Source organism: Girardinichthys multiradiatus, chromosome 15 (assembly GCF_021462225.1).
Source record: "Girardinichthys multiradiatus isolate DD_20200921_A chromosome 15, DD_fGirMul_XY1, whole genome shotgun sequence".
NCBI classification, from domain to species: domain Eukaryota; kingdom Metazoa; phylum Chordata; class Actinopteri; order Cyprinodontiformes; family Goodeidae; genus Girardinichthys; species Girardinichthys multiradiatus.
Genome location: NC_061808.1, coordinates 7,959,471 through 7,986,207, shown reverse-complemented (window position 1 = coordinate 7,986,207; position 26,737 = coordinate 7,959,471). Strand labels below are relative to the sequence as shown.

Below are 26,737 nucleotides of genomic sequence, written 5' to 3'. Positions count from 1 at the left end.
AGCAGATGAGTAATTTCAAAATGCACTTTGGATGAACTTCTGTCTAAAACACAATCACCATGACCATATATGGGTGATGATGTAGCATAGATTACAGAACAGCATGTCTGGCAGTTATTTTAAACAGAAAACAGATTGGTTTCATAAAAAAAACTCTTACTGACCGGAATATAGGGGTTGGACAATGAAACTGAACCACCTGTCATTTTAGTGTGGGAGGTTTCATGGCTAAATTGGACCAGCCTGGTGGCCAGTCTTCATTGATTGCACATTGCACCAGTAAGTCAGAGTGTGAAGGTTCAATTAGCAGGGTAAGAGCACAGTTTTGCTCAACATATTGAAATGCACACAACATTATGGGTGACATACCAGAGTTCAAAAGAGGACAAATTGTTGGTGCACGTCTTGCTGGCGCATCTGTAACCAAGACAGCAAGTCTTTGTGATGTATCAAGAGCCACGGTATCCAGGGTAATGTCAGCATACCACCAAGAAGGACGAACCACATCCAACAGGATTAACTGTGGACGCAAGAGGAAGCTGTCTGAAAGGGATGTTCGGGTGCTAACCCGGATTGTATCCAAAAAACACAAAACCACGGCTGCCCAAATCATGGCAGAATTAAATGTGCACCTCAACTGGTCACTCATGCCAATGCCAAACGTCGGTTTCAATGGTGCAAGGAGCGTAAATCTTGGGCTGTGGACAATGTGAAACATGTATTGTTCTCTGATGAGTCCACCTTTACTGTTTTCCCCACATCCGGGAGAGTTACGGTGTGGAGAAGCCCCAAAGAAGCGTACCACCCAGACTGTTGCATGCCCAGAGTGAAGCATGGGGGTGGATCAGTGATGGTTTGGGCTGCCATATCATGGCATTCCCTTGGCCCAATACTTGTGCTAGATGGGCGCGTCACTGCCAAGGACTACCGAACCATTCTTGAGGACCATGTGCATCCAATGATTCAAACATTGTAGCCTGAAGGCGGTGCCGTGTATCAGGATGACAATGCAGCAATACACACAGCAAGACTGGTGAAAGATTGGTTTGATGAACATGAAAGTGAAGTTGAACATCTCCCATGGCCTGCACAGTCACCAGATCTAAATATTATTGAGCCACTTTGGGGTGTTTTGGAGGAGCGAGTCAGGAAACGTTTTCCTCCACCAGTATCACGTAGTGACCTGGCCACTATCCTGCAAGAAGAATGGCTTAAAATCCCTCTGACCACTGTGCAGGACTTGTATATATCATTCCCAAGACGAACTGACGCTGTATTGGCCGCAAAAGGAGGCCCTACATCATACAAATAAATTATTGTGGTCTAAAACCAGGTGTTTCGGTTTCATTGTCCAACCCCTGTATGTTGAATGAATGTGTTGCTGACTAGTAGCCACACAGAAAAGGATGGAATAAACACCCTTACTTTTCCCACAGATCCTCTATGCTACAAAAGGGGGTTTCTCAGCTAGGAAATGTTGTCTTTTAGCTCACGTCGTACTATGTGCCGCACACTTCTATGTACCCTCTGTCAGTGCAAAATGTCTGCTGTTGTGCGCTGATTGCATTTTCAAATAAAGAAATAACTACTCTCTCCAAACATTGCTATCACATGTTTACCCACGTTAATTAATTTTTCTCAGTGTTTCTCAATTAATGGAAGGTTATTCATCAGTGTTTTGATTTCCAAACGAAGTAGCCCTTGTGTAACATCAAATGAAATAAATGTTTTGAGCAGAAATTATCTTTTTTTTATCAGAAAACCACCTCTAGACAGATTTAAATAGTTTAAGTGGCATTTCAGATTCATTCATTCATCTTCTATACCGCTTATTTCATAGTGGGTCACGTGGGGTTTGGTTCCTATCTCCAAAGTGAGACTTTTAGTGGCTTTTTTTCACTGTTGCAATGTTTTACACAACTACTGCACAGTTCACTTCTATGAAGTATTGTGGTTACACTGCTGTTGGTAGAAATGGGAGTACTGGCCCATGCCTATTCGAGTCAAAGTAGCACTGCTGGTCAAAACTGGAGCACAATTTTGTCTAACTGAATAGTGCAAAAACAAATTATAATTGCAGTTTTTCTCGAGCAGCCGTTCACTGTGACAAATTGCCAAAGAGCACTTTTAAATCCTTACGTAGGTTACCCAGGCTAATGCTCACATTACTTTTTTGTCCTCACTGGATAAATCCTTCAAGGTTGACAATTTGTTGTCAGTAGCTTCTTCCTGGATGATCATTGTCTTATGCACAGATTACTGAGTTTGGTGTTTCTTTCGTAAAGTCATTTTGGCGGCCTTCATTCGTGACTTTAGGCTTAAAAATGACTATACCTATGGTGAGGTACAAGCACAAACATAATTGAAAAGGAAAAGTTGTAAAACAGATTACATATGCCATTTAATGAACATAATTAGCATAACTAAAGTAAAGCACAGTTTAAAAAAGACCAAACGAGGTTTCACATAACATTTGACTATGAATTTTAACTTTTAAATGTGCAAATTTCTTTTAAAGTAATCATCAGCTCTAAAAAATCTTCTGGAAAACATTTTGTAACTGAAACTAAACTTAGAGTTTGCCATTTAGGACAACATATCAGCCCTAAGCTGAAGGCAGAAGTAAAATAGATGATCAATCTGCTTTTGACTTTACTGATCTAACATTTAATGTGTATGTGCTCCATCCACAGACATGCTCAGCCAACTACACCTTCATCCCGTACATGGTAACTCCTCACAACAAGGTGTACTGCTGCGAGAGCAGCCTCATGAAGGGTCTGACTGAGCTGATGCAGCCAAGCTTCGAGATGTTGCTGGGACCCATCTGCATGCCCCTGTTGGACCGCTTCATTCAGCTGCTCAAAGTGTCACAGGCCCACTCTCAGTGAGTGCGCTCCTTGCAAATGATGCATTCTGTGTCTGTGTGTGTGTTTGTTTGTGTGTGTGTGTGTTCTTGTACTTGTACTTGTTGCAGAGTGAGAACCATTTTTCGTATTTTTATCGCAAAGTGAGGACATTTTCCTGGTCCTCACTTTTTCAAATTCCATTCTTGGGACAGGGGTTAGGTTTAGGACTAGGGTATGAATTGAGTTATTGTTAGGGTTAGGTATTAACTGGTTAGGGTTAGTGTTAGGGTCAGGGTTAGGCACTAAAAATCAAGGAAAATGAATGGAAGTCAATGGAAGTAATCGAAAAGTCCTCATAAAGATAGTAAAACACGGGTGTGTGTGTGTGTGTGTGTGTGTGTGTGTGTGTGTGTGTGTGTGTGTGTGTGTGTGTGTGTGTGTGTGTGTGTGTGTGTGTGTGTTTGTGTGTTGATTCAAATGCTGTCCTAATACTGTAAATCTTTCTTTTCGGTCATGTTGCAGATTTTGTACCAGTTAAAAAGCCTGGGTGTTTATCATTACTGTAGAACATGAGGATGTTGAATGTACAAACATCCTGTTTTTGACTGTTCTGCAGTGGAAGAACAAACTAACTGTTTACTACTCATTTTTATCGGAACAGCTAAGGTTTTAAGCAGAAATGGCAATTTCCTATTGCAGGGAAAGATGATTTAGGTTTGGATCAGGGTTGTCCCGAATGCTCTGAACATCTCTACAGCTCTATAGTTGTGAAAATATGAAACTGTGACTGTAGACTATAAGCATCTTGAAGATACTTTGTATGCAGTGATCGTCAAAAGGATTTCTAACCCGTGAAGTACAATACATTTTGTCAACCACAACCTTGATTGTATGTTACTGGGATGTGAAAGATCAACAAAACCTTTTACGTAATTGTGAGGTAGAAGAAAAATATTATATGATTTAACAATAATAATAAAAAACACAAAGTGTGGCATGTATTTGTATTGAGTCAGTACTTTGGAGAACCACCGTTTGCTGCAGTTAAAGCTGCAAGTATTTTGAGATATGTCTCTACCAACTTTAGACATCTACAGACTAAAACATTCCTCCATTCTTCTTAAAATATCTCATGTTGGATCAATAGCATCTGTAAGGATCAATGTTTAAGCTCCAAACCAGGGCTGTTTAATCCAGTGCTTGAGGGTCGTTGTCCTGCATGTTTTAGACGTTTCACTGCTCCAGCATAGCCGATTCGAATGGCTGAATGACTTTCTCATCATGTCAACAAATTCTGCAGAGGCCTGCTAATTAAGCACTCATTTAGTCCAGTTTTATTTAACCAGAGCAGTCTCTACAACATGCAAGTCTTTTGCAGCCTCTAACAGGTGTTTGTACAGTATTGCCCTGTATTTATCTCCCTCCATCCATCTTTCCACCTACTTGGAACAGTTTCCATGACTCCACAGAAAAAAAGCATCTGCACAGCATGCAGCTGCCACCGCCATCTTCTAACTTTAGGATTGTTGTGCAGTGTTCTGCCTCACATAGGAATTTGTATGTAGCCCAGAAGATTTAATTATGGCCAAAATGTTAAAGGAATATTAATACTTTTGCGAGGCACTTTAAATGTACTGTCAGTAAAATGTATCATGTCATGCAGCTGTAATATGTTTATCTGAGGATGTTGATGGCCATACATTTGTTTGTTTTCTACCCAGTTTGAGGAAACACTTGCAGTTGTTTAAGTAAGAGGAAGGTGACGAGTTCTCTACTAACGTGGACTTCCACTGAAGATTTTCTAACATCATTAAAAATTCAAAAAGGGGAATGCAGCATAATTGCTATTGAAAATGTTTCCTCGTGTCTTTTGAAATGCTGTATTTGGAAACAAATGTCCCTCAGATGGTTTGGCTATTTTACCCAAAGTAATGTTAGAGATGAATAAATAAGGCATAGTAAAAATTAATTATGTCATTTCCTGATTGGAAACATGTGTTAGGTCTGAATCTTCACTCAAATATTTTTCTGTAAAAACTTTATCAACCAACTCTTCCTATTATTTTCTGCAGTAAATACTTTGTGCTTGCATCCTTTGCTTGTGCAATGCACAGAGATGTCCTTTTTTTTATAGTGATTTGTGCGACCTTAGTTGCTGGGGTAACTAGACAATGCAGCAGCTCAGCTTTAGGAATAGTGGCTCAAATTACTTTTTCACAGAGAACTATATTATATATTGTCTTACTCAGATTTTCTTTGCCAGATATAAAAATGTGTCTGAAGATCAGAAACATGTAAGCATGACAAAAAAGCCAAAACAAAATAAATCTATAAGGGACTGAGTGGTTATTTCAGAGCACTAACTATGTGTATTATTTTTGTCCTGCAGTCAGTACTTCAGAGAGACGATTCTGAATGAGATCCGGAAAGCTCGGGAACTTTACACCGGCATGGAGCTGTCCGCCGAACTGAGCCGAATTCAGCAGAGGCTTGACAACGTGGAGTGTCTTTCAGTCGATGTGGTCATCAACCTGCTGCTGACATACAGGGACATCCAGGTATGTCTGCTGAACACTAATATATGAAAAATGCACAGGAACCTGTTTTTATGAGAAAGACAGGGAATGGGCGTGATATTTGTCTCCTAGCTCAGGACAAAAACAACACTAAGCTAGAAACTGAAGAGTGCTCTATGTCAGCATGTACTGTTGCAGTGTTTACCCACATCACTGTGACAGTTAAGCTGTGTTTGTGTAAAACATTCAGTAAGTAGATGGCAGCAGTCCAAAATGATATGTTTCTGTGTTCAAACTCTAGTTTTTGACTAAACAAATAGTGTAATATACTTTAACAAATGGCCTAAAAGACAGTAACAATATTGGACCATATATTACAATATTTCATAATTTGACTGTATTGTTACTTATTTAAAAATATTTAGGATTCCCTTATGATTTCAGTTTAAGTAAACATTACGATGTTTAACCTCCTCTGATTGTGTTCCTGCCACTAAAGAAAAACACAGGGCTATAACAAATGTAGAAATATTTTCAATGGTCAATTATTGTTTTATTTGCCTAATTAGAAATATTGCTGGGAAATAATAAGCTTTAAACATCTAAGTGGCACCTCACTGTTGGCACCAGTGTTGCAAACTCACACATGAATATCTATAAAAAGATGGGTGGTGAAGAGAAGAAACATAAACCCTGTTTTTTTGCCAGATAATAATTTGCAAAATGACTTTAACAAACTTTTTTCTCTCAAATAATTAACCAATTATTTGTTTTGTGAATTCTTTAAATAAATTAAAATTTCTGTTGTTCTGCTATCTGACTCTTACATGTAATTTCCTTGCTTATTATGTTTGTAATATTTCAATCTAATTATATAGTTCCAGTTGGCTGTAAAAATGAACTGTGTGTTGAACGTTTAGCAGTAAATTCAAGAACGCCTCTAAGATGAGCTTAGTGGTTGATGTAAGAGAAACTCAGACCTACCTGACATTAGCAGCCACTGTACTGATTAAATGTAGAAGCTGAGAAGAGGTCACCTCAGCCGTTATCATCCCTTCAGAGGATCGTTTTTCCTCAAACACGAGTGGTCCCGGACCACCTGCAAAGAGCTTGTGGCAAATGTTTTGGACTGCTCATTTTAAAACTTTAATTCATTCCAATATTTCATCTCTGCTTTGTGATGTATTCATTGTCCACATCCTGCTGCTCACCAAAAGCACTGCACAGCCTCATGAATCTTTCATTAGAACAACAAGCATAGAGGATGTCCTGAATTATTCAGCAGACCGTGGCTATACTGAATATGTAGGCAAGTATAAGGAACAAAAACTATGATGAAGAGCCCACTCAATTACTGCCATGCTTTCGGTGTTAGAGAGAGTTCAGTCTCTGAATAAATAAGGTGACATGAGAAGATTAATATCTTTAATTTGGAGGAGCTTGTTCTGTTCCCAAAATGCTCATGTCAGCAGTGACAATGATAAGGTTGCAGCAGGAGCTCATATGCATGTTCTTTATTAACCTTTTAGGATTATGAGTCCATTGTGAAGCTGGTTGAAACCCTCGAGAAGCTGCCAACCTTTGACCCCATGGCCCACCCACACGTGAAGTTCCACTATGCTTTTGCATTGAACCGGTAAGACAGAAAAAATGCATAAAACATCCATGCTTTACCGCAAACTAGTCTACATTATGACCATGTAGGCTTTCTCCTGCAAACATGAAAATAATTAACACATGAAAACTTTACAAGAAGAAGAAGGTTTTTGTATTAGCCAGAGTGTTATGCTTTAATGAATGAATGCACCTTCACGTGCAAATGATGTGTTTCACAGTTTAAAATAATTCAGCTAAAATGGTTCAACTGACACTAAAATCTAATTTCTTTAGCCAAAAATCACAATAGTTTGTTTCTGAATGTTGCCAAATGACAGTGTTCACTCCAAGTGGCCAAACCAGAAATTCACTTTCCAAATGACAAAATGATATACCACCGATGAGAAGGATGATGACTTAATCCTGCCTGCCTTGTTTTTGTCCCTTTAAAGATGTCATAATTAGACTCTTACTCAACTTTGCTTAAATAATTGCATTTTCAAACGCAACTGGAGAGATTCGCTCACTTATCCAAGAATTTAGGCGATCCATTCATTTCCATGGCTACATGTGTATACAAATTCAGCACCTCAGCATGCAGACTGTTTCTACAAACATTTGTTGAAGATTGGGTGGCCGTCAGGAGCTCAGTGAATTCCAGTGTGTTACCCTGATAAGAGGCAACCTGTGCCATGAAACGTCCTGGCCTCTAAACATTACTGTCAACTGTTAGTGATATTCTAACAAAATGGAAGTGATCAGCGGATGCTGAGGCACAGTGTGCGTAGAGGTTACGAACTTTCTGCAGAATCATTAGCTACAGACCTCCAAACGTATTGTGGTCAGATTAGCTCATGTATAGTGTATGGGGAGTTTCATGGAATGGGTTCCCATACCCATACAATACCCTGTCACTGGACTCTAGAGCATTGGAGACGTGATCTTTGGAGTGATTGAACATGTCTCTCTGTCTGGCAATCCCATGGATGAGTCTGTCTTTGGCAGCTGGCAGGACAACTGTGTCAAGTGTGAAGTTTGGTGCTGAGGGTATTATGGTATGGACTGTTTTTCAGAAGTTGGGCTAAGTTTTAGTTCAAGTAAAAGGAACTCATAATGCTTACGCATGCTAAAACATTTTGGACAATTTAATGTCCTGAGCGTTGTGTGGGAACAGTTAGTCAGTGTTCCCTTCGTGTTCCAACATTACTGTTTACCAGTGCATAAAGCATAGTGTTGGAAACAGTTGTCAAATTTTCTAATATTGTAGCTCAAAGGAAGCATGTAGAAAGAATACAGAACTGGGCCTTGTGGAGAACCCTGAGGAACACAATAATTCATTCTGGTAATGAATTAAGATGTCTTAATAACATTTAACATGAGGATGCCCTATTAACATTTACAAATTACAATATGTGATATGAATATCACAAACATATTCTGTGGCTTTAATCTGGATATGCACATGCAGTTTAAAAGGTGAATATCATCAGTGAAGTTTTGTTTTTGTTTTTGCAGGACTGTTTTAAAGTATTTTGCTTAACATTATCAATATACCAAAGTTCACAAATGTTTGCTCTAAGTGCAAGCCTGACGTGTAGCAGGAAAAACTGCCAATTTCTTCTTTTTTAATTAGGTATCATCAATATGCCTCTACTGTAGCAACTCAACAGAGCACAGATGTTCCACACAGTAGGGTTTGGCTTCTTCTTTCACACCAGCTGCTTTTCTTATAAAAACCTTCCTGCAGTTTTTATGGTGCATCTGCTCCTAACAGCAAATAAAGAATGATGCTCATTAATCTGGCAGCAGTTGTTAACACCAAATGTGAGAGGCTTACAGTAGCAACCAGGGACCATTCCCATGTCACAACACCAAAGCTATTGGTTACACAGTCACATAGAATAAATGTTAAAGACAATCTATCCTTCAGCTTCATAAGCAGAATGTGGCGTTGATATTTTGTTGCAGTGCACCTCACAAAAGCAGAGATGAGTCACGATACCTAGTGTTGAAGTGAAGGAGATGTGTGGTCTGATTTATTTTTGCTGAGAAAAAAACATGCTGTTATGATTTGTGGGTGTTTTTGTTGGTTTTATTCACAGTTAAGGTTTTGAGTCGTTCTTCTGTTTGTTTTCCTGGTCATGCTTTAGTTTTTGTATTCATGTTTTGCTTAGTTGTGTATTTGGATTGAGCTTCTGGTTATGCTTTGGTTTCATGTTTTTCTAGTTAGATTTCTGTTTGTTTGTATCCTTGAAGTTCTGTTTTGCCCCTGTCATGTTGTGTTCTGTCTGTTAATTATCTTTATCCGGTTCACCTGCTCCAAGCTAATCTGTCTCCTTGCTCCACCTGGTTTACTCTCCATATATACATTCCTGTTCAGTTATTCAGCGCGGAAACATTTTTCAAACCATGTCTTGTCTTCTGGATCATGCTCATGTGTTTCATGCCAAGCCTATCTTGCCACTCTGCCCATGTCTGCTGTTGCCTGTCTTGCCTGCCCGTTTATTGTTTCTATTTTTTCCTGCCTCATCTGTGAGTGAATTTTAGTTGATTAAATCTTTTTTCACTTACCATCACGCTGCCTGCTCGTCTGCATTCTGGGGTCCTATCTCGGAAGCCCTAACACATGCAGCAGAGAAACTGTTTTCCACTGCTTATAGTAAAGAAGATGAATGTCTTATATAAGTAGAAAATATAGAAAAACACATATAAATGTTGCATAAAAGCTCAAGTATTGACATGTATCTTGCAAAATTTAAAGATACCTGTGTAGAAAGGTTTAGTAAAACTGTATCACCTTTATGTATGTGCCATACTAGGTTGAAGCTTTCCTTGTTGCAGATGGTAGATTTGCACATTTGTAAATGTTATATAATGTATTTTTAATTGTATAATTTATAATGAGGTGTTCAGAACATTTACTTTCAGAAACTAAATTTAAATTTAATAAATCATTCATGCTTTAGCCAAATTTGTAATGCAGTTTTCGTAAACACATGTGCAGCACAACACACTATACTATGACGGCGTTTTAGAGTCTCTTGGCGACAAATAAATGAGGAATAATTTTTCTTGCTTAACCATTTTATAAGTAAAGTCATAATGATGAAAGAAAAAAGGCTAAAAAGGTTGGAAGGTCAACAATAAAGTCAAAATACCAACCTGGGACAAGCAAGCCACATCGAAATGAACCAGTACATTAGAACAGGGTTTAATAACTAAAATTGTTTTCCTCGTTCAGCATTTAAACATTCTGTGGATGCAGAGTCTTAGTCAGCACCAAGGCTACCGAACCTGTTTGGAAGGAACACAGCAGTTTCAGCATTCCACTTTGTTTAACATATTATTTCCACTTTATTTTTAATATTTTGACTGAAATCACAAAACAATTTTTGATTTTATACTCTTTATTTTAACATTATGCATACAGGAAAACAAAACTTCACAGTACTTTTTTCTTTCAAATGAACCAAATACTCCTTTGTACTACAAATGTTAAAAACAGATGGACAAACCTAAAAAACACACTAGAAACTGTCAAACTAAGTATAAAAATAAATTCATTGATCAGTTATAAAGGGTGAGGAACTGAGGGGACTTGGAAGTGCAATTGTGTTATGATAAATGTTGTGACTATGAATCTGAATATATTATTTAATGTTTAATATTAATACTTTAATATTTTATCAAATAATATTTCGGTCTGTTAAGGGTTGTCCTGTGAATACCAGCCCAATAATGCGATGGTATTAGGACAAAATAGAAAGGGGTGAGCCAAGCTCTGACATTATTGAACAGCAAAACTCTGCACATATATGGAATGAATTCACACAATTTCTTAAAATACAAGAATTTATTAACAAAAATAAGTCAAATCAAAGTCAAACAACAAACTCTTCACTATGCTAAAACAATCCAACTAAACTACCAAGCAGAATTAAAGAATAACTAAGACTAATGGACTATGTAAAATATAAACAAGTTGATTAAAGATGATTGGAAATCATGACCAAAAAAGTGATGCAACATTATCATGCAATGTTTATGTTTGAGAACCAAGGATTATCTTGAAGAATCTGGAAGTGAAGTTAAGTTAGTCTTGGAACCAACTTAGGCAATAATCAGCAAACCTTTAGACAACCATTCACAATGCAAGATCAGATAAAATATTATTTTAATAAAATAATGTTTTAAAGGTAAGGTAAGGTAAGTTTATTTATATAGCGCTTTTCAGCAACGAGACACTCAAAACGCTGTACATACAATTACAATACAATCACAAAGCAAATAAACACAGATACAGACACAGAAAAACAAATCAAATGATAAAATCATACAACAGAGGTAAAAAGTGAAATAAAAAAAAGTAAAATAAAATAAAGAGAATAGAATGATGGACAAGAAAATGAAAGGAAAATTGGACTGAAAACGCAACTAATTATGCTTAGATGGCACAGTCAAAGGCCACTCTAAACAAATAAGTTTTTAATCTTGATTTAAAGCAACTTAGGGTTTTGGCGCTTTTACAGTTTTCTGGCAGTTTATTCCAGATTAGTGGAGCATAAGAACTAAAAGCTGCTTCTCCATGTTTGGTTCTGGTTTTGGGTATGCAGAGTAGATTTGAGCGAGATGACCTGAGAGGTCTGGCTGGTTGATACACTGACAACAAGTCTGTAATGTATTTTGGTGCTAAGCCATTCAGTGATTTATAGACTAACAGAAGTATTTTAAAGTCTATTCTCTGAGCTACAGGGAGCCAGTGTAGGGACTTTAGAACCGGGGTGATGTGCTCCACTTTCTTAGTTCTAGTGAGGACGCGGGCAGCAGCGTTCTGGATCAACTGCAGCTGTCTGATCGACTTTTTAGGCAGACCTGTGAAGACACCGTTGCAGTAATCAATTCTACTAAAGATGAACGCATGAATTAGTTTTTCAAGGTCCTGCTGAGACATTGGTCCTTTAATCCTGGAGATGTTCTTTAGATGATAGAAGGCTGACCTTGTTACTGTCTTTATGTGCCTCTGAAGGTTCAGGTATGAGTCCATGATGACTCAGACCTCAGATAAAGAATGATTTGCTGAATAAAACCAACCTTCTCGATGACTAATTCTCAGCGGGGTCTCATTAGCTGCCTTTATTTATTAACATAATATTAAAAAAAATATTATTAAGGGTATATTTTGGAAAATAGCCAAAGCTTTCTGTAGAAATGGGGCTTAATGGTGTTCCATTAGCTTTTAGCAGTTAAAGCTGACAAAAGAAGCTGATAGCTTAGCACCAGAATCAAATACACACCTTTAAAATACCGTTAATAAAAGGGTTAAAATTCATAAGCGCAGACGGCGCTTATGAATTTCTCCATTACTCTGCCCAAACCCTAACCTCGTATGAACCATGCTGAGGAGTTGTCCGGGCAACGACGAAGTTTGAAGAAATATCCACTGGATGGGAGGAGGGGCTCGCTGTCGGGCAGACCAAAGTGCACGTTACCACGGTGACGCGGCACCTGTTGTCCTCCTTTCAGACTGGGAAACTGCTCCATTCGGCTTCGTAGCGACCGCGTCTCTGCAGGGAATTCTCTGGAACACAGTTTGCTTCTGCAGGCCTCAGAGAGAAAGTCAAGCAATGCTTATACCTTAATTTCCCCTTAATTTCCCCTTAATTCCCCCTTTTATGTACACAAACAGTAATTCATCCGTATTTAACTCAGTGCATAGGATCGATGATCGTATGACACCCTCGAATCCAGTTTGAAGAGTTTATGTCTGTTTGCCAGCAAAGAGACATTAGCGCGCTGCCTCCTCGGCCAGATCGGACCATTGGAAAGGTGGGGGTTTCATAGGGGCAGTGGCATCATGGAAAGTCCGCTGCTACCCCCCTTTCCCCTTCTGAAGTTGTGCTGGAAGTTGGTTAAATGCAATTTATTTTGAAAGTTCCAGAAAAGTTTGTACCGGAGTTTTAATGTTGTTTCCATGGCTGTGGGTCCCCACACCTGCAGCACTAAATAGTGATAAATCACTGCTAAAACATGTAATAATAAACTGTGGCTTCTGTAGAAATGAAGAATAGAATTGTAAACTAGATTATATCAGCGAACAATATTGCACACTATCAGTAAGCATGTTGCAACACGGCAAAGAGTTTTTATATGATCTCAGCTCCATTAAGTCTGTTTTTATGACATAAAATTTCTCTAGATGGCATTCCTCAAAGCTCAAATGCAATGGGTGGAAGAGGCAGGATGTAGCAAGAGCGCTGCTTTTATTTGGACAGTGACGTCACAGGAAGTCCGCAGTTATCCCGTTTCCTGGCTGTGCCGGAAGTAGGTTAATGCAATTTATTTTGAAAGTTCCAGGAAAGTCTGTACTATCCTTTCACGTTGTAACCATGGCTGTGGTCCCAACATAAAACACCAGAAATATAAATTAAAAATGATCAAGACACTAACATACTATTAACTGTACATAAAAGGTGTTTAGACATGAAAAGCTCAAAATATTTGTAAAATGGTGAAATGTTATAAAATAATATGAAATAGATGAAAAATATAACATTTGTCAAAATTGTTAAGTAAAATTTTGTACAAATAAAATATTAAGACCTAAATAAATAATAATTATGAAACTTCAACTAAAAGTGCAACTGAATAAATAAGCTTTTTTGCAGTTTTTTGCATATTTTACATATGAACTCTTAAACCTTTCCTTTGGTATGAGTATATATACAGTATATTTTTGTTCTGTTCCATGTTTTATTACAGTCTGAAAATCCAGTAGTTCATGAACAAAAAAGCAGAAACATAAATGTTTGTGTGTCATCACAGTCCCATAGAATCTCAGTCCTATAGAAAATGTGACTCAGTCACACGTTCTGTCAGGAAGAATGGGCCAAAATACCTGCATTCGACTTAAGTTATACAGTTTAAATGCAATTTAACCAAAGTCCAATGGGAATGTTTGGAATTCTTGATTAGAGGCTGCACGGTGGTGCAGTGCTACCAACTGCACTATGTGACCATGTGACTGCCTTTCTCCCGCAGTCCAAAGACATGCCTGTTAGGTTGATTGGTCTCTCTACATTGCCCTTAGGTATGTGAATGAGTGTGTGCATGGTTGTTTGTGTGTTGCCCTGCGATGGGCTGACGACCTGTCCAGGGTGTACCCTGCCTCCTGCCCGTAGACTGCTGGAGATAGGCACCAGCTTCCCCACGACCCACTATGGAAGAAGCGGTATAGAAAATGATTGACTGACTGTCTTGATTAAAATAATATCTAAAGTGGCATGGAGATAGAAGTGAATAAACTCCACTACATTTAAATTCAAATTGCAACAGTTGCTTGTCATGTTAAGAGTTAATTCATTCCCCTGATTTTAAATTGTTTAGGTAGACGCACAAAGTCTGTTGATGCTTTGAAATGTTTATTCTAGACTGATGTTGAATTTTCTTTTATCCTTTTCCTGGTCTGTGACATTTCCATCAGCTTTCTGGCTTTTTGGCCTCTAATATCATAATACAACATGGCAGCTACAGCAGTAGTGTCTTGTAACCTGCATGTTCTGCATGTTATTCTGCATCATTAGCAAGCCTCTGGTGACATGTTTAGGAGATAATTCCACCATTATAATTAGGTGTGTTGACGAGGGGCACATTCAGGACACTACTGAGCTAAGGTCTTCTACTGAAAGATTTTTGTACCTTCCTAGTCATCTCTAATATGCTGAGGTATAAGGTGGACTGCAGTCTGGCTTTTCAAGTAGCTGCTGACAGAATGAGGATGCAGTAAGTCTCAAAGCTGCCACACTAAAATGCCTGAGAATGCTAGTAACAAATACCCCTGTTATGATCCCTGACCTGTACTGCCTCCTTCCTCTTGTGTATTGTTTCTTCTTTTCAACATAAAAACTAGTGCAAATGCACTAAGGGACAAAGATCTTACTTTTTGGACACATTCCTTGTGGTCTGATGAAACTAAAAATAAATCTGGAGGAAAATGGGGATGGCTTGCAAGCCTGAGAACACAACTTCAGCATCAGGTTGTAGGGGTGCTTTACTGCATCGTTATGTGCGCATACTGAACAACAAGACATCAGCCAGGAAGTTAAAGCTTGAACACAGATAGGTCTTCCAAATGGAAAATGACCCTAATCATACTACCAAATTATTTGGAACATAGCGTAAGAACAACAGAAACAATATTTTGGAGTGGTCATCACAGTCCCATAGAAGCTCACTCCCATAGAAAATGTGTGAGTTTGTGTGAGCAATGTGACCTACAAGCCTGACTCAGTCACACGTTCTGTCAGGAGGAATAGGCCAAAATACCTGCAAACCCAAAACATTCAACTTAAGTTATGCAGTTTAAAGGCAATTTAACCAAAATCCAATGGAAATGTATGGAATTTAAAGAAAGTAAAAAATATCTCTATAAAATTCTGTCATTATTCTGAAATTTATCAAATAGAAATCATAATTTTAATCCCAACTGACCTAAAACCAGAAACTTTTTATTTGATCTTATATCAGCCAGTGAGAAAACATACTTTCAGCTTTTATACAGTGTGTATAAACTTCTGATTTTGGTTGTTTCCGGTTAAGCAATGTTTTAATGCTCTTTTTAAAGACTGTCAGATGTTATATAATATTGTTAAGTAAACGTGTTCTATTTAAAGAGACACTAACTGAATTCTTTCACTGAAGTGGTGTTGTATAATTATCTTTACCTTGGATATTTTACTGCGTTCTGACTCAGCATCATGCAGCCCACTCAAAGCCCTTAAATTAACAATATCTGACCTAAATAAAAGCCTGAATGATTGATCTGAAGCTGTTGCTATGCTTCTGTAATGAGTCGGACAGTTTTTTAGTGGCCTCTGTCTCAGGTATGTGGGTGTTGAACAATGAGCCTGTTGCTCAGGTCAGTGCCTGACAGGAGCAGGGAAAGAATGCCCTTTATGCAAGTACACATCAACAGTGTGCAGAGGAGAAAGGCAGGAAACAGAGAACAGTATGAGGAAAGTGCAGGTCTTTCAGTCCTGTGTTGACAGTTGCCATGGTAATAGCTGTCAGCTCGTGTGTTGTAGTTAACCTTCACACCCTGGAGAACAGCCGCATCATGTTTATCAGGATTTTGCGTTTGTTAATTTCAAAGCATATCCAAAAGTCTTCCAAATCTAAACAGAAAGATTTGTTAGTGCAAAAATGCCAAGACTGGCAAGATGCAATAGCTTTGAGAAGTGTTAACACCCATTTAACTCCTTAACATTTTGTCAAGTTACAACCATGTTCTGCAATGTACTTACAGACCAACATGATGTAAGGCATTATTGTGAAGTGAAAGGATGAATGGTTTTCAAAACCTTTTACAAATCAAAAACTGAAATGTGTGGCGTGCATTTGTATTTAGCCCAACTGAGTTTATACTTTGTAGAACCAACTGACATTATAGCTGTATGCCCTTTAGGGTGAGCCTCTACCAGCTTTGCACATCTAGAGACTGCCATTTTTGCAAGCTCAGTCAGATTGGATAAATAGTATTTGTGAAAACTTGTTTTCAAGTCTTCCCTTACTTTGACTGGGCCGTTCTAACACATGAATATACAGGGGCTGGACAATGAAACTGAAACACCTGGTTTTAGACCACAATAATTTATTAGTATGGTGTAGGGCCTCCTTTTGCGGCCAATCAATTTGTCTTGGGAATGACATATACAAGTCCTGCTCAGAGGTCAGAGGGATTTTAAGCCATTCTTCTTGCAGGATAGTGGCCAGGTCACTACGTGAAACGGGTGGAGGAAAACGTTTCCTGACTCGCTCCTCCAAAACACCCCAAAGTGGCTACAATGTTTGAACCATTGGATGCACATGGTCCTCAAGAATGGTTTAGTAGTCCTTGGCAGTGACTCACCCATCTAGCACAAGTATTGGGCCAAAGGAATGCCATGATATGGCAGCCCAAACCATCACTGATCCACCCCCATGCTTCACTCTGGGCATGCAACAGTCTGGGTGGTACGCTTCTTTGGGGCTTCTCCACACCGTAACTCTCCTGGATGTGGGGAAAACAGTAAAGGTGGACTCATCAGAGAACAATACATATTTCACATTGTCCACAGCCCAAGATTTGCACTCCTTGCACCATTGAAACCGACGTTTGGCATTGGCATGAGTGACCAAAGGTTTGGCTATAGCAGCCCAGCCGTTTATATTGACCCTGTGGAGCTCCTGACGGACAGTTCTGGTGGAAACAGGAGAGTTGAGGTGCACATTTAATTCTGCCGTGATTTGGGCAGCCGTGGTTTTATGCTTTTTTGATACAATCCGGGTTAGGACCCGAACATCCCATTCAGACAGCTTCCTCTTGCGTCCACAGTTAATCCTGTTGGATGTGGTTCGTCCTTCTTGGTGGTATGCTGACATTACCCTGGATACCGTGGCTCTTGATACATCACAAAGACTTGCTGTCTTGGTCACAGATGCGCCAGCAATATGTGCACCAACAATTTGTCCTCTTTTGAACTCTGGTATGTCACCCATAATGTTGTGTGCATTTCAATATTTTGAGCAAAACTGTGCTCTTACCCTGCTAATTGAACCTTCACACTCTGCTCTTACTGGTGCAATGTGCAATCAATGAAGACTGGCTACCAGGCTGGTCCAGTTTAGCCATGAAACCTCCCACACTAAAATGACAGGTGTTTCAGTTTCACTGTCCAACCCCTGTAGTTTGTTCTAAGCCATGTCATTTCAGCTCTGATCTGACGAGAGCATTTTGTTCTACGTATTGCGAACAAATCAGCCTTCTTTTTGTTACTCTTCCAATACATCAAGATTTTTAGTATGCATGAATTGTCATGTTGCAGATTATCCCACCTGAGCTGTCGATCTCCATAGCATCTCCAGAGTTACAGTGGAAGCCTTCTGGCTGCTTCTCTGATCAACACTCTCCTTGCCCTGCCTGTTAGTTTAGATGGACAGCCATGTCTTGGTTGGTCTGCAGTTGTGACTTAAACTTTGTGTTTATGGATGATGGATTAAATGTCTCTACAACTCTTTCCATCACCTGTCTAATGTGATCCCTGGTCTTCATGATGCTGTCTGATCACTAATGTTATCTAACAAACCACTGAGGCCTTCACAGAGCAGTTGGATTTATTCTGAGATTATATTATACACAAGTGGCCTTCTGAAGGCAATTGATTGTGCAGAATTTTATTTAGAACTGTAAAAGTAAATAGGGCTGAATACAAAGTCACTGTTTCTTGTTTAATAAATAATCTCTATGCTTATCCAGCGTTCCTGTCTGTGCTTAGGTCCAACTCAAAAAACCCACACTGAGTGGCAGCTTTCTTGTAAAGCGGTGTTGTTCAAAACAAAGACTTTCACAGCTTTTTTTTTTTTTTTTCAGGTCATTTGTTTAAAAAATGGGACAAGTCCTGAGTATTTAGAAGCTGAAGTCCTAATTTCCCTCTAACAAGTCTGGATCTGTGCTCAAAGCTGATTAATTAGCTTCTTTGTTAATGTCTCAAACAAGTTGGAAAATCCAAGAAATTAGATTTCTGTCTGACTCTGTCTTTCTGCTTTTTGTGTGTTTTTACACTTGTGTGTGACTGCAGGAGGAACCTGCCTGGTGACAGACAGAAAGCTCTGGACATCATGCTGCCTTTGGTGGAAGGGGAGGAGCAGGTAGCGTCAGACATCTACTGCATGGTGGGACGGATATATAAGGACATGTTCCTGGAGTCTCACTTCATGGACACACAGAGCAGAGACAGAGGCATCCTCTGGTGAGAAAATCAGGCTGGATTACTGTGTGTATCTGTTACATTTCTGCTCACTCAGCTCTTCCAGACACTGAGTCACCAATAAATATTGTTAGAAGAAGCTTTTCGATGAAAAAGATGCATATTAACTGTGGTGACTCACTGGAGTTCACCATATTTTAATCCAAAATTTCCAAATAGCTGTTATCTGGAAGAAAAAATATATTTGTCTGTAATGAGATTTATAGTTTTTATTTAAATTGCAAATTGAATCTTATGTCAGCAATGACCTACAAAATGTCATTTAAGCTGATTTAAATAAGTAAAAATAAGAATAGGAATAGAAAAGCTTTCAGTCCTGCTGGGGCATTACATTTTAACACCCTAAAACAGGAGAAAAATGTTAACATTATAAAGATGTTAAGAAGTGCTTCATATATTTTAAGGAAACCCAAAGCTACTCTGGTTAAAGCTACTACATTACTTCCCTTGATGAAAAGTCAAGTCAAGAGGCGAGCTTACAGGTTTTAGTGTACTGAAGTTGTTAAAGCTTTTGTGATGAAGTTACAGTCTATTGTAGGTTGAAATAGCAATTTTGACCATATAAAAAAGAAATGTTAAGTTCTTTTCAGAAATAATGGATGATTATGCTTCTTATTTCCTTTTTTATAATCCTTAATGGATTAGAGAGTTAAAGGCTTTTATTAAAGATAAAACCCACACTGTAATAATCTAACACCTATATCATTAGTGGGGTTTGAGGTATTGCTGCAGGTGGATCATTCTTATAAACCCAATTGTTGGCAACAAGTTATTTTAATGTAATGCACTTCTTACATAAACCACATCATAAAGACAAAATAAATCCTTGAGCTTGTAAATAGTTTGTCTTTTCTTCAGACAACAGTTGAGCCCTCGGGACCAATCAGAGCAAACTGAAGTTTGTCCAATAACACGAGCTGTCTGATTATCTTCATCAGGGAATCGCAATTAAGACCTCATATATTTGTTCACTGAACATGGTGCAGAGATAATCAACCTCCCATCTGGCTGGTATTTTCAGTTTCTATCTGAAAAAACAAAATCGTACAAGGCTTTAATAACATTCGCAGCTCATTGTGCAGAAGAACAGATTGGTCATTAAATAAATGAAATCTCTCGTTATTTGGGAGCATTCATGATTGCTGGTTGGCATTTTGTGGCCCCAGCTCAATAAGTCTTGTTGTTTTTTTTCCCCTATCTTCAGCTGTCTTAGAAAGCACTGTGAATTTCTTCTGATACCTCAGAGATGCCTGGGTTTCAGGATGACGAATTTCTTGGAAGAAGAGTGCTTAATGGTCTTTTTGTTCTGTCTCAGGTTTAAAAAGGGGTTTGAGTCTGAGCCAACACTACACTCTGGCATCAACTATGCTGTTCTACTCCTGGCTGCTGAACACCAGTTTGACACATCATTCGAGCTCCGCAAAGTTGGTGAGTAGATCAGGTCTTCAGGATATATTCCTTTTTCTTATAGAGGAAAAAAAACTTTGATCCACATTATTGTATTTTTATACTAATCCTTGGTGATTTTTTTAAGGAGAAAAAATATTTATATGTGGGGTTTATTCTTAATGTGCTTGTCATAAATGGTACTTAAGCTTTGTTAGTTTCTTCAATAACAATAAAAATATTGATGGCTCACTCTGTCTCAGGGTTATGTACTCATTATGTGCCCAAAAGCCTAATTAGCCCAGTAAGACTTGTTTGTCAGAGTGAACTAGGTTTTCCTGGTTAACTGGAAAGTCTGTAAACACCCTTAAGTAGATCGCACTCCTTCAGTCGTCTCATGCGACTCTTTCTGGTGTGTTGGCGTTATCACAGCTTGGTTTATACAAATTCATTTGTTGTATTTTCTCCTAGTTCTTTAAGCATGTTATTTGTAAGCCTTTTCAGCTTTAAGAAGCCTTATATAAAGCACCCTACCCCATTTATTGGCATTCCTGTTAAAGATGTGCTTTAAGCTTAAAACAAGTTGATCCTTAATTGCAGCAGCGTAATCTTACACTGAGAATTTAAGAAAATTAAAACCATTATTTTGGGGAAACTTATTCATTACAGTGACTTTTTTGTGCAAAAATCACCAGTACCACACTGATTTTGAGCCCAAGAATCCCAGTATAGCTAAATGAATCATTTTAAAGTTAGACCGTACATTTTTAAGTGGTGAAATAGTTTAGACACTTAGTTTGTAGGCTAATATGACATGTCATAGGTGGCATGTTTCTCTAAGCCTGTGACCACCAGCTTGGGCAAAGACTAACAGGGATACACAGGGATGATGATGGAAAGCTCGCTGTTAGAGAACTGCAGCAACGTGGCATCTTGGGAGTCATCAAGTCTCCATAACAACAAGTAGATGCTATCTATATGACAACCAGTTGTTTGGCCGGCATGCCAAGAAAAATCCCTTTTGTCCTCACATCTCAACCCTAAACATGTGAAGTGTGCTAAACACAACAAGGACCTTAACTTGAATAATTTGTTCTGATGAGAGTAACAGACTGTTTAGCAACAAACACTCCAGGTGCATCCGATGTGAAGCAGGAATTGGATATATGGAAACCAATAAGAGCAACCTTTAGTATAATTTTTCCTCTAAGATTTAAGATCCAATATAGATGGAAAATATCAGCCTGTGGAGAACATGTCTCCATGTCTGCTATCTTACCATGTTTTTCCTATTTTTATAAAAAATAAACATTGTTGGTCAGTTTTCATACTGTATTTTGAGGTTTTCGAGAACCTAACAAAACTTAGAAATGAAGGAGAAATGACGTCAGTAAAAGTCAATAAAAATAGGCTTACTGAGAATTTTGATGACAGCCAGTAGCTTATATTGTTATTGCTTTTAAGTTCTAAACTTTCCATTTAGTTCTGTTTTGACCTTCTACAAGACCGGAGGGAGATGTCTGGCTTTATCCGATCTCAGCTCTTCACAGCATTTTTGACACCTGATGAGAGCAGATTGGTCATTAGAGCTTTATTAACTCCACACATCTTTCTATCTGCAGCTGCATACTATGTGAAGAGTGAAATAAGCAAAAAAGGAGCAACAGTTCCCTAAACTCAACTTGCAAAATTTAAATCCAAAGTACATCCAAGTACAGCATTAAAGTACCTTGGTCCTTCTCTCAGTAGCCATTGTTTAACTTGTCTACAGCCTAAGGCAAAACAAAAAATGATATGTTTCCTCTTTTGGATGAAATACTTATGTTTGATTCAATTTTGTTTTCCAGGAGTTAAACTGAGCAGCCTGCTGGGCAAAAAGGGCAGCCTGGACAAGCTGCAGAGTTACTGGGATGTAGGCTTCTTCTTGGGCGCCAGCATACTGGCCTGTGACAACACCAGGGTCATCCAGGCCTCAGAGAAACTCTTCAAGCTCAAAGCTCCCATCTGGTGAGAACAAGGAGAAGCCTTTCTCAGTTCAGCATGCTGTAAAAGCAACAGCTCCCAGTGTTGTTTTGATCTGGAGTGTGCTCGACTTTCCCTTGAAAGCGCAGCAGCCATCTGTGATCATTGTGAAAACATTGGGTGCATTTCGCATTTAGAGGAGAAAAGATCACAGGAGAATGTGTTTACTCTTTTAGGCTTCCCTGCTCTTCCCAGGGATGTGAAAGAAAAACATCTAAAACAGAAACCACAAAAATGAATCGGTTAAAGTTAAAGCTGTGTAACATTCAAATGTTTGTTTTTATTAGTTTCAGAGTTACTGGCCTGCATCTGGAACTGTGCTCATGACATTATATGTAAATAAAAAGTTCATGTTGAAATTAAAAAGTTCAAAGTATCTGGACGGTAAGATTTCAATTTGCAATTTTGAAATCTACAGTTGCAATTTTGTTGATTATTGCAACAATCATTGCAATTATTGTAACACTAATGGTTACAATAAAATCAGAAATTCATACCGTCCTCTTTCCTTTCCATCATTGCCATGTCCCCACTGCTATCTGGGAGCTTTAGCACCTCGGCCACTAAAATCTCTAGATAGACATAAACATCTGGGTACTAGGCCCCTTGCACATTGGCCTCACCCCATTTTGCAGGAAAAGTTGAACTTGTGGTTTCTGAGGTTGTTTGGGGCAAAAAAGCTTAGAATGAAAAAAGAAAAGGTGTTTGGTGAGTTTCAGAAGCCTATACTATTATTAAGACAAGCTTAATAATAGTATGAGGTAACGTCTGTCTGCTGATTTCCATCACTGTGATGAAAAATATTGAAGTAATGGGACGAAAAGTCTGTTACTTCAGCCTGCCTCTTTCTGTATTGCTTTGCAAATCAGTGACCAGCAGCATCAAGTGTTTGCCTTGATTGACCTCTCAAGCACCTAAAACCTGCTAAACATTTGATTATTTAGATATTTTATTGCACTGTACACCCATTCAAACCAGAGGGTCAAGAATGTTAATGCATAGTGGTTGGAACATAATACCAAATATTGTGTCCAAGGACTTCTTTGCAACTGCAATATTTTACACAATGATTAGAGATTAAGTCTGCAAAATATATCGTGAAAAACAGCATTAAGAAGTTGTTTCTTTAGGAAGGGGGCAGCAGGAAAATAATGGGGAGAACGTTTGTCCCATTTAATGTAGATCCGACACTGAATATGAGAGATACATCGACCTTGAGTTGAATTCAGTTCAGCTAACAGCTTTTTGGGAATAACCTTGTTGGAGCTAGAAAACCTTTCTTTCTCTATGTGTTATCTTTTGGCATTTTTCCTGGACTTTTTTAAATTTAGTTTACAAATTGGATCATTGTAAGTCAACAAAAGACTAAAAGTCCGATTTAAAACTGGTTCTTTGCAAAGTTATATTGCAATTTCGTCCGGATGTTTCTACTTTTCATTTGAAACCTTTCACAAACTCATGCAGATGTATTGAACCATAGGTAGTGTAGTTTTGATCAATTATAATTATAATTATAAAAATGCCTAAATCTCAGATGTCATTGATTTTAACTGTTTATTGTTTAGGAGATTTTTTTTCTCTGTTCTGTTTTCATTGATTATGATTTTAAACCCTGTTGGACCAGTTGACTCCTATGAAATATGAGAGATTATAACCCCTGATTATACCAAAACAAACTGATCGACTTGTTAGATAAGTTTTATTGCAGTCACAAAACCACATTTCATACAATAGATTCGAGGTTGTGGAAAGTTACTCTAAATCATCAATTGTTAAAGCAGCTATAAAACATCTTGTGGCAGACGGCTGAAATTACCGGCACGCTTTTCATGTTCCAGACAGCGCTGGTTCATTCCTTCACTTGAGGAGCTATTTTTGCATTAATTTGCATTTTTATACAGAATGTCTGAAGAAAAACACAGAAGGAGACCCTCAGAAAGTGTGGAGAACCGTTGATCAACCTAGAAAGAATTCAACAAAGTCTGGCTTTGGAAAATATAGAGATGATTTAGGACTTAGTTTCTTAATCCCGTTATGTTTGTCTGTCTCTCTGACTGTGGGTAAAATGTGGTTTCCTGCTTTCAGTTCCTGCTTTGTTTTTCAGCTTTTTCACCGATTTCTGTCTGTTTGCGTTCAGGTATCTGCGCTCTCTGGTAGAGACCATCTTGATTTACCAGCACTTTAAAAAGCCCGGCAGTGAGCCGCCGGCACCCAGGCAGGAGCTGGTAGACTTTTGGATGGACTTCTTAGTGGAGTCAACTAAAAAAGATGTCTCCTCTGTTCGATTTCCTGTGAGTAACACATTCACTGCCCCCCTCCAAAAAAAAAAGAGAGAAACTTGCAGCTGACATTGAACTCATTCATGAAAAATGTAATAATTGATCTATTCCTCAAGGTGTTAATATTGGAGCCTACAAAAGTATACCAGCCTTCATATTTGTCCATCAACAAAGACGTTGAAGACAACATCGTGTCCATCTGGCACGTTGCTCCAGATGACAAGGTGCGTATTGTTGCACTCAGCCAGTGAAATGAGGCTAACACCAGAGTGATCTGCTCTTGTTTATTTGTTCATGTTAAAAGTCGCTCCGCTGCATTTTGGACAAATTGAAGGCGTGACCCGACTAATTCCTATTAAAAGAGGGTTGCAATTATCCTATTGGGACATTATTAAAACCTGAATTACTGTTTCCAAGTCACGCCTAGAATGAAGAGGTTAGATTTTTACAGAGACGTCTAATTGAAAGACAGACAGTATATTACGGTCTACTTGCACAGTATGTTGGGGATGTGGCTTCTTATTTGAAATTGTTTGAGGAAAAACAAACTATACCGGCCACATTAGCCTCACCCATTTGTTTTGATTCTTTTGTTGGAGCCTCTAATGACTTATATTTATTCTAGGATCAATACAAATAGTTTCAAGTTCTAGTTTTTAAATACTCCATATCCAGCTATAAAGCAAAATATCTTTCAAATATTTGTTTGTAAAGACTACTCTAAGAGCCTAAAGAGCAGCAAGTATGTTAAAATTTCAACTTTTAGCTGAAATTGTTGTATTATCAAATTATTCGTAAAGTGCATTTAGTCCCCAATGTCAAACATAAGTGGATAAAAATATAGCAATATATTAAAAACGCATGTTGCACATGTTACTGAAACTTGAGCAGTCTTACTTTTGACATCTATTACTTTTAAATTGTGCCCCCAGACTGACATTTCTGCAATGATTTAATCTGCCTTCTGCAGTAAAACAGTCATTTATTTGTTATATGTTTTGATTCTTTTCTCATAGAACAAAGGGATACATGAGTGGAACTTTGTTGCGACATCTGTTCGAGGTGTCAGGTAAGTGTTCACTGCCTTCGTTTGAAATTTCTGTTTTCAGACCACGGCCATCATTTGTCATGTTTTCTTTGCTCTGCGGTCTTTTTAAAACGGATTAAAGGGTCCACAATGGGTTTCAGGGACTTTGTGGTGTTAACATCAGCTCCTCTGACTGATGTCATGCATGTGTGAGAGCATCAGTCTAAGGCCTCAGAAGGTTAAAGTGGCAGCTTGTGTCAATATGTCACAATGTAAATTAAAATCTATAAGTATTCAGCATAAGATGAGTTGATTACTTTTTATCATAATGCTAATGGTGCTAAATCTGAAGAGCATAATAGACAGGGTTCAATGCTTAGTTTTGAAAGATGTCCTCAAGTATCCACGTAGTTTTTCTAAAAGCAGAGTGTGCTTAATTATAGTTAAAAATGAAGTATAAAAAACATGTTTTTAGGCTTTTTTTTCCATTGTTAATATTTAATTTATCAACAAAGTGATCAAGTTTGACCATAAATTTCATGGAAATCATCCAAGAAATGAACAATAGAATCTGAAAGAAACACAATTTTTGGACATGCTTTTTGAAACATTCAAGATATTAGGAGATTTCTGTTTGGAAAAGTCTGGAATTCTGAAAAGGTTAATGAATCAAATGGATGTCATTTATTCTCTCAGCAAATGAAGAACCAAAGTACTGTCACTGTTTGTTTCCATGATTCCACAAAAATTCCACAAAGACCAATTTTATAAATCTTATGTGCGGAGTCAGAAGAGGGACAAGTGAAAAATCCACTAAATGTTGGTTCATATTCATGTCATATTGTTTTAAATTTAGTTATGGATAAAAAGCACAGCATGCTCTTAATAATTAACAGTATTTACATCTTGAAACCTGGATGGGAATTTATGTTTCTCAATCAGCCATCTCTTGGAAATACCTGCATCTAAGCTCTTGGCAGGGAAGATCATCTTCCCAAAATGTTGAGCAGCTTCTGTGAGGTGCACAAAATAAACCTTAATTTCCTGGGTTGTGTGGATATTTTTAATACGAAGTTTGGTTTTATATCAGTTCCAGCATTTGTTTCTCCTATAAGCATCTGAATGCAGTTTTTTTCAAAAATAAAAATACATTATTTTGCATGAAAACACATGGTTATATTTGTTTAAACCGAAATGTACAAACATTGGTTTTAATACTGATTGATTGATTTTTTCTTTTCCAGAAATACAGTACTGTGTA

The 26,737-nt window shown here is 38.1% G+C and overlaps 1 protein-coding gene across 1 annotated transcript in view; it reads left to right on the top strand.

The window, feature by feature from the left end:
- Positions 1-26,737, top strand: part of map3k5 (mitogen-activated protein kinase kinase kinase 5) — an 86,950-nt gene that overhangs the window by 29,675 nt on the left and 30,538 nt on the right. The window contains exons 4-12 of the mRNA XM_047388226.1: positions 2,694-2,887; positions 5,239-5,407; positions 6,895-7,001; positions 18,574-18,744; positions 20,078-20,190; positions 21,996-22,155; positions 24,308-24,461; positions 24,566-24,673; positions 25,466-25,518. Of these exons, the coding sequence (XP_047244182.1) occupies positions 2,694-2,887; positions 5,239-5,407; positions 6,895-7,001; positions 18,574-18,744; positions 20,078-20,190; positions 21,996-22,155; positions 24,308-24,461; positions 24,566-24,673; positions 25,466-25,518 (1,229 nt within the window). The remainder of the gene's footprint in view (positions 1-2,693; positions 2,888-5,238; positions 5,408-6,894; positions 7,002-18,573; positions 18,745-20,077; positions 20,191-21,995; positions 22,156-24,307; positions 24,462-24,565; positions 24,674-25,465; positions 25,519-26,737) is intronic.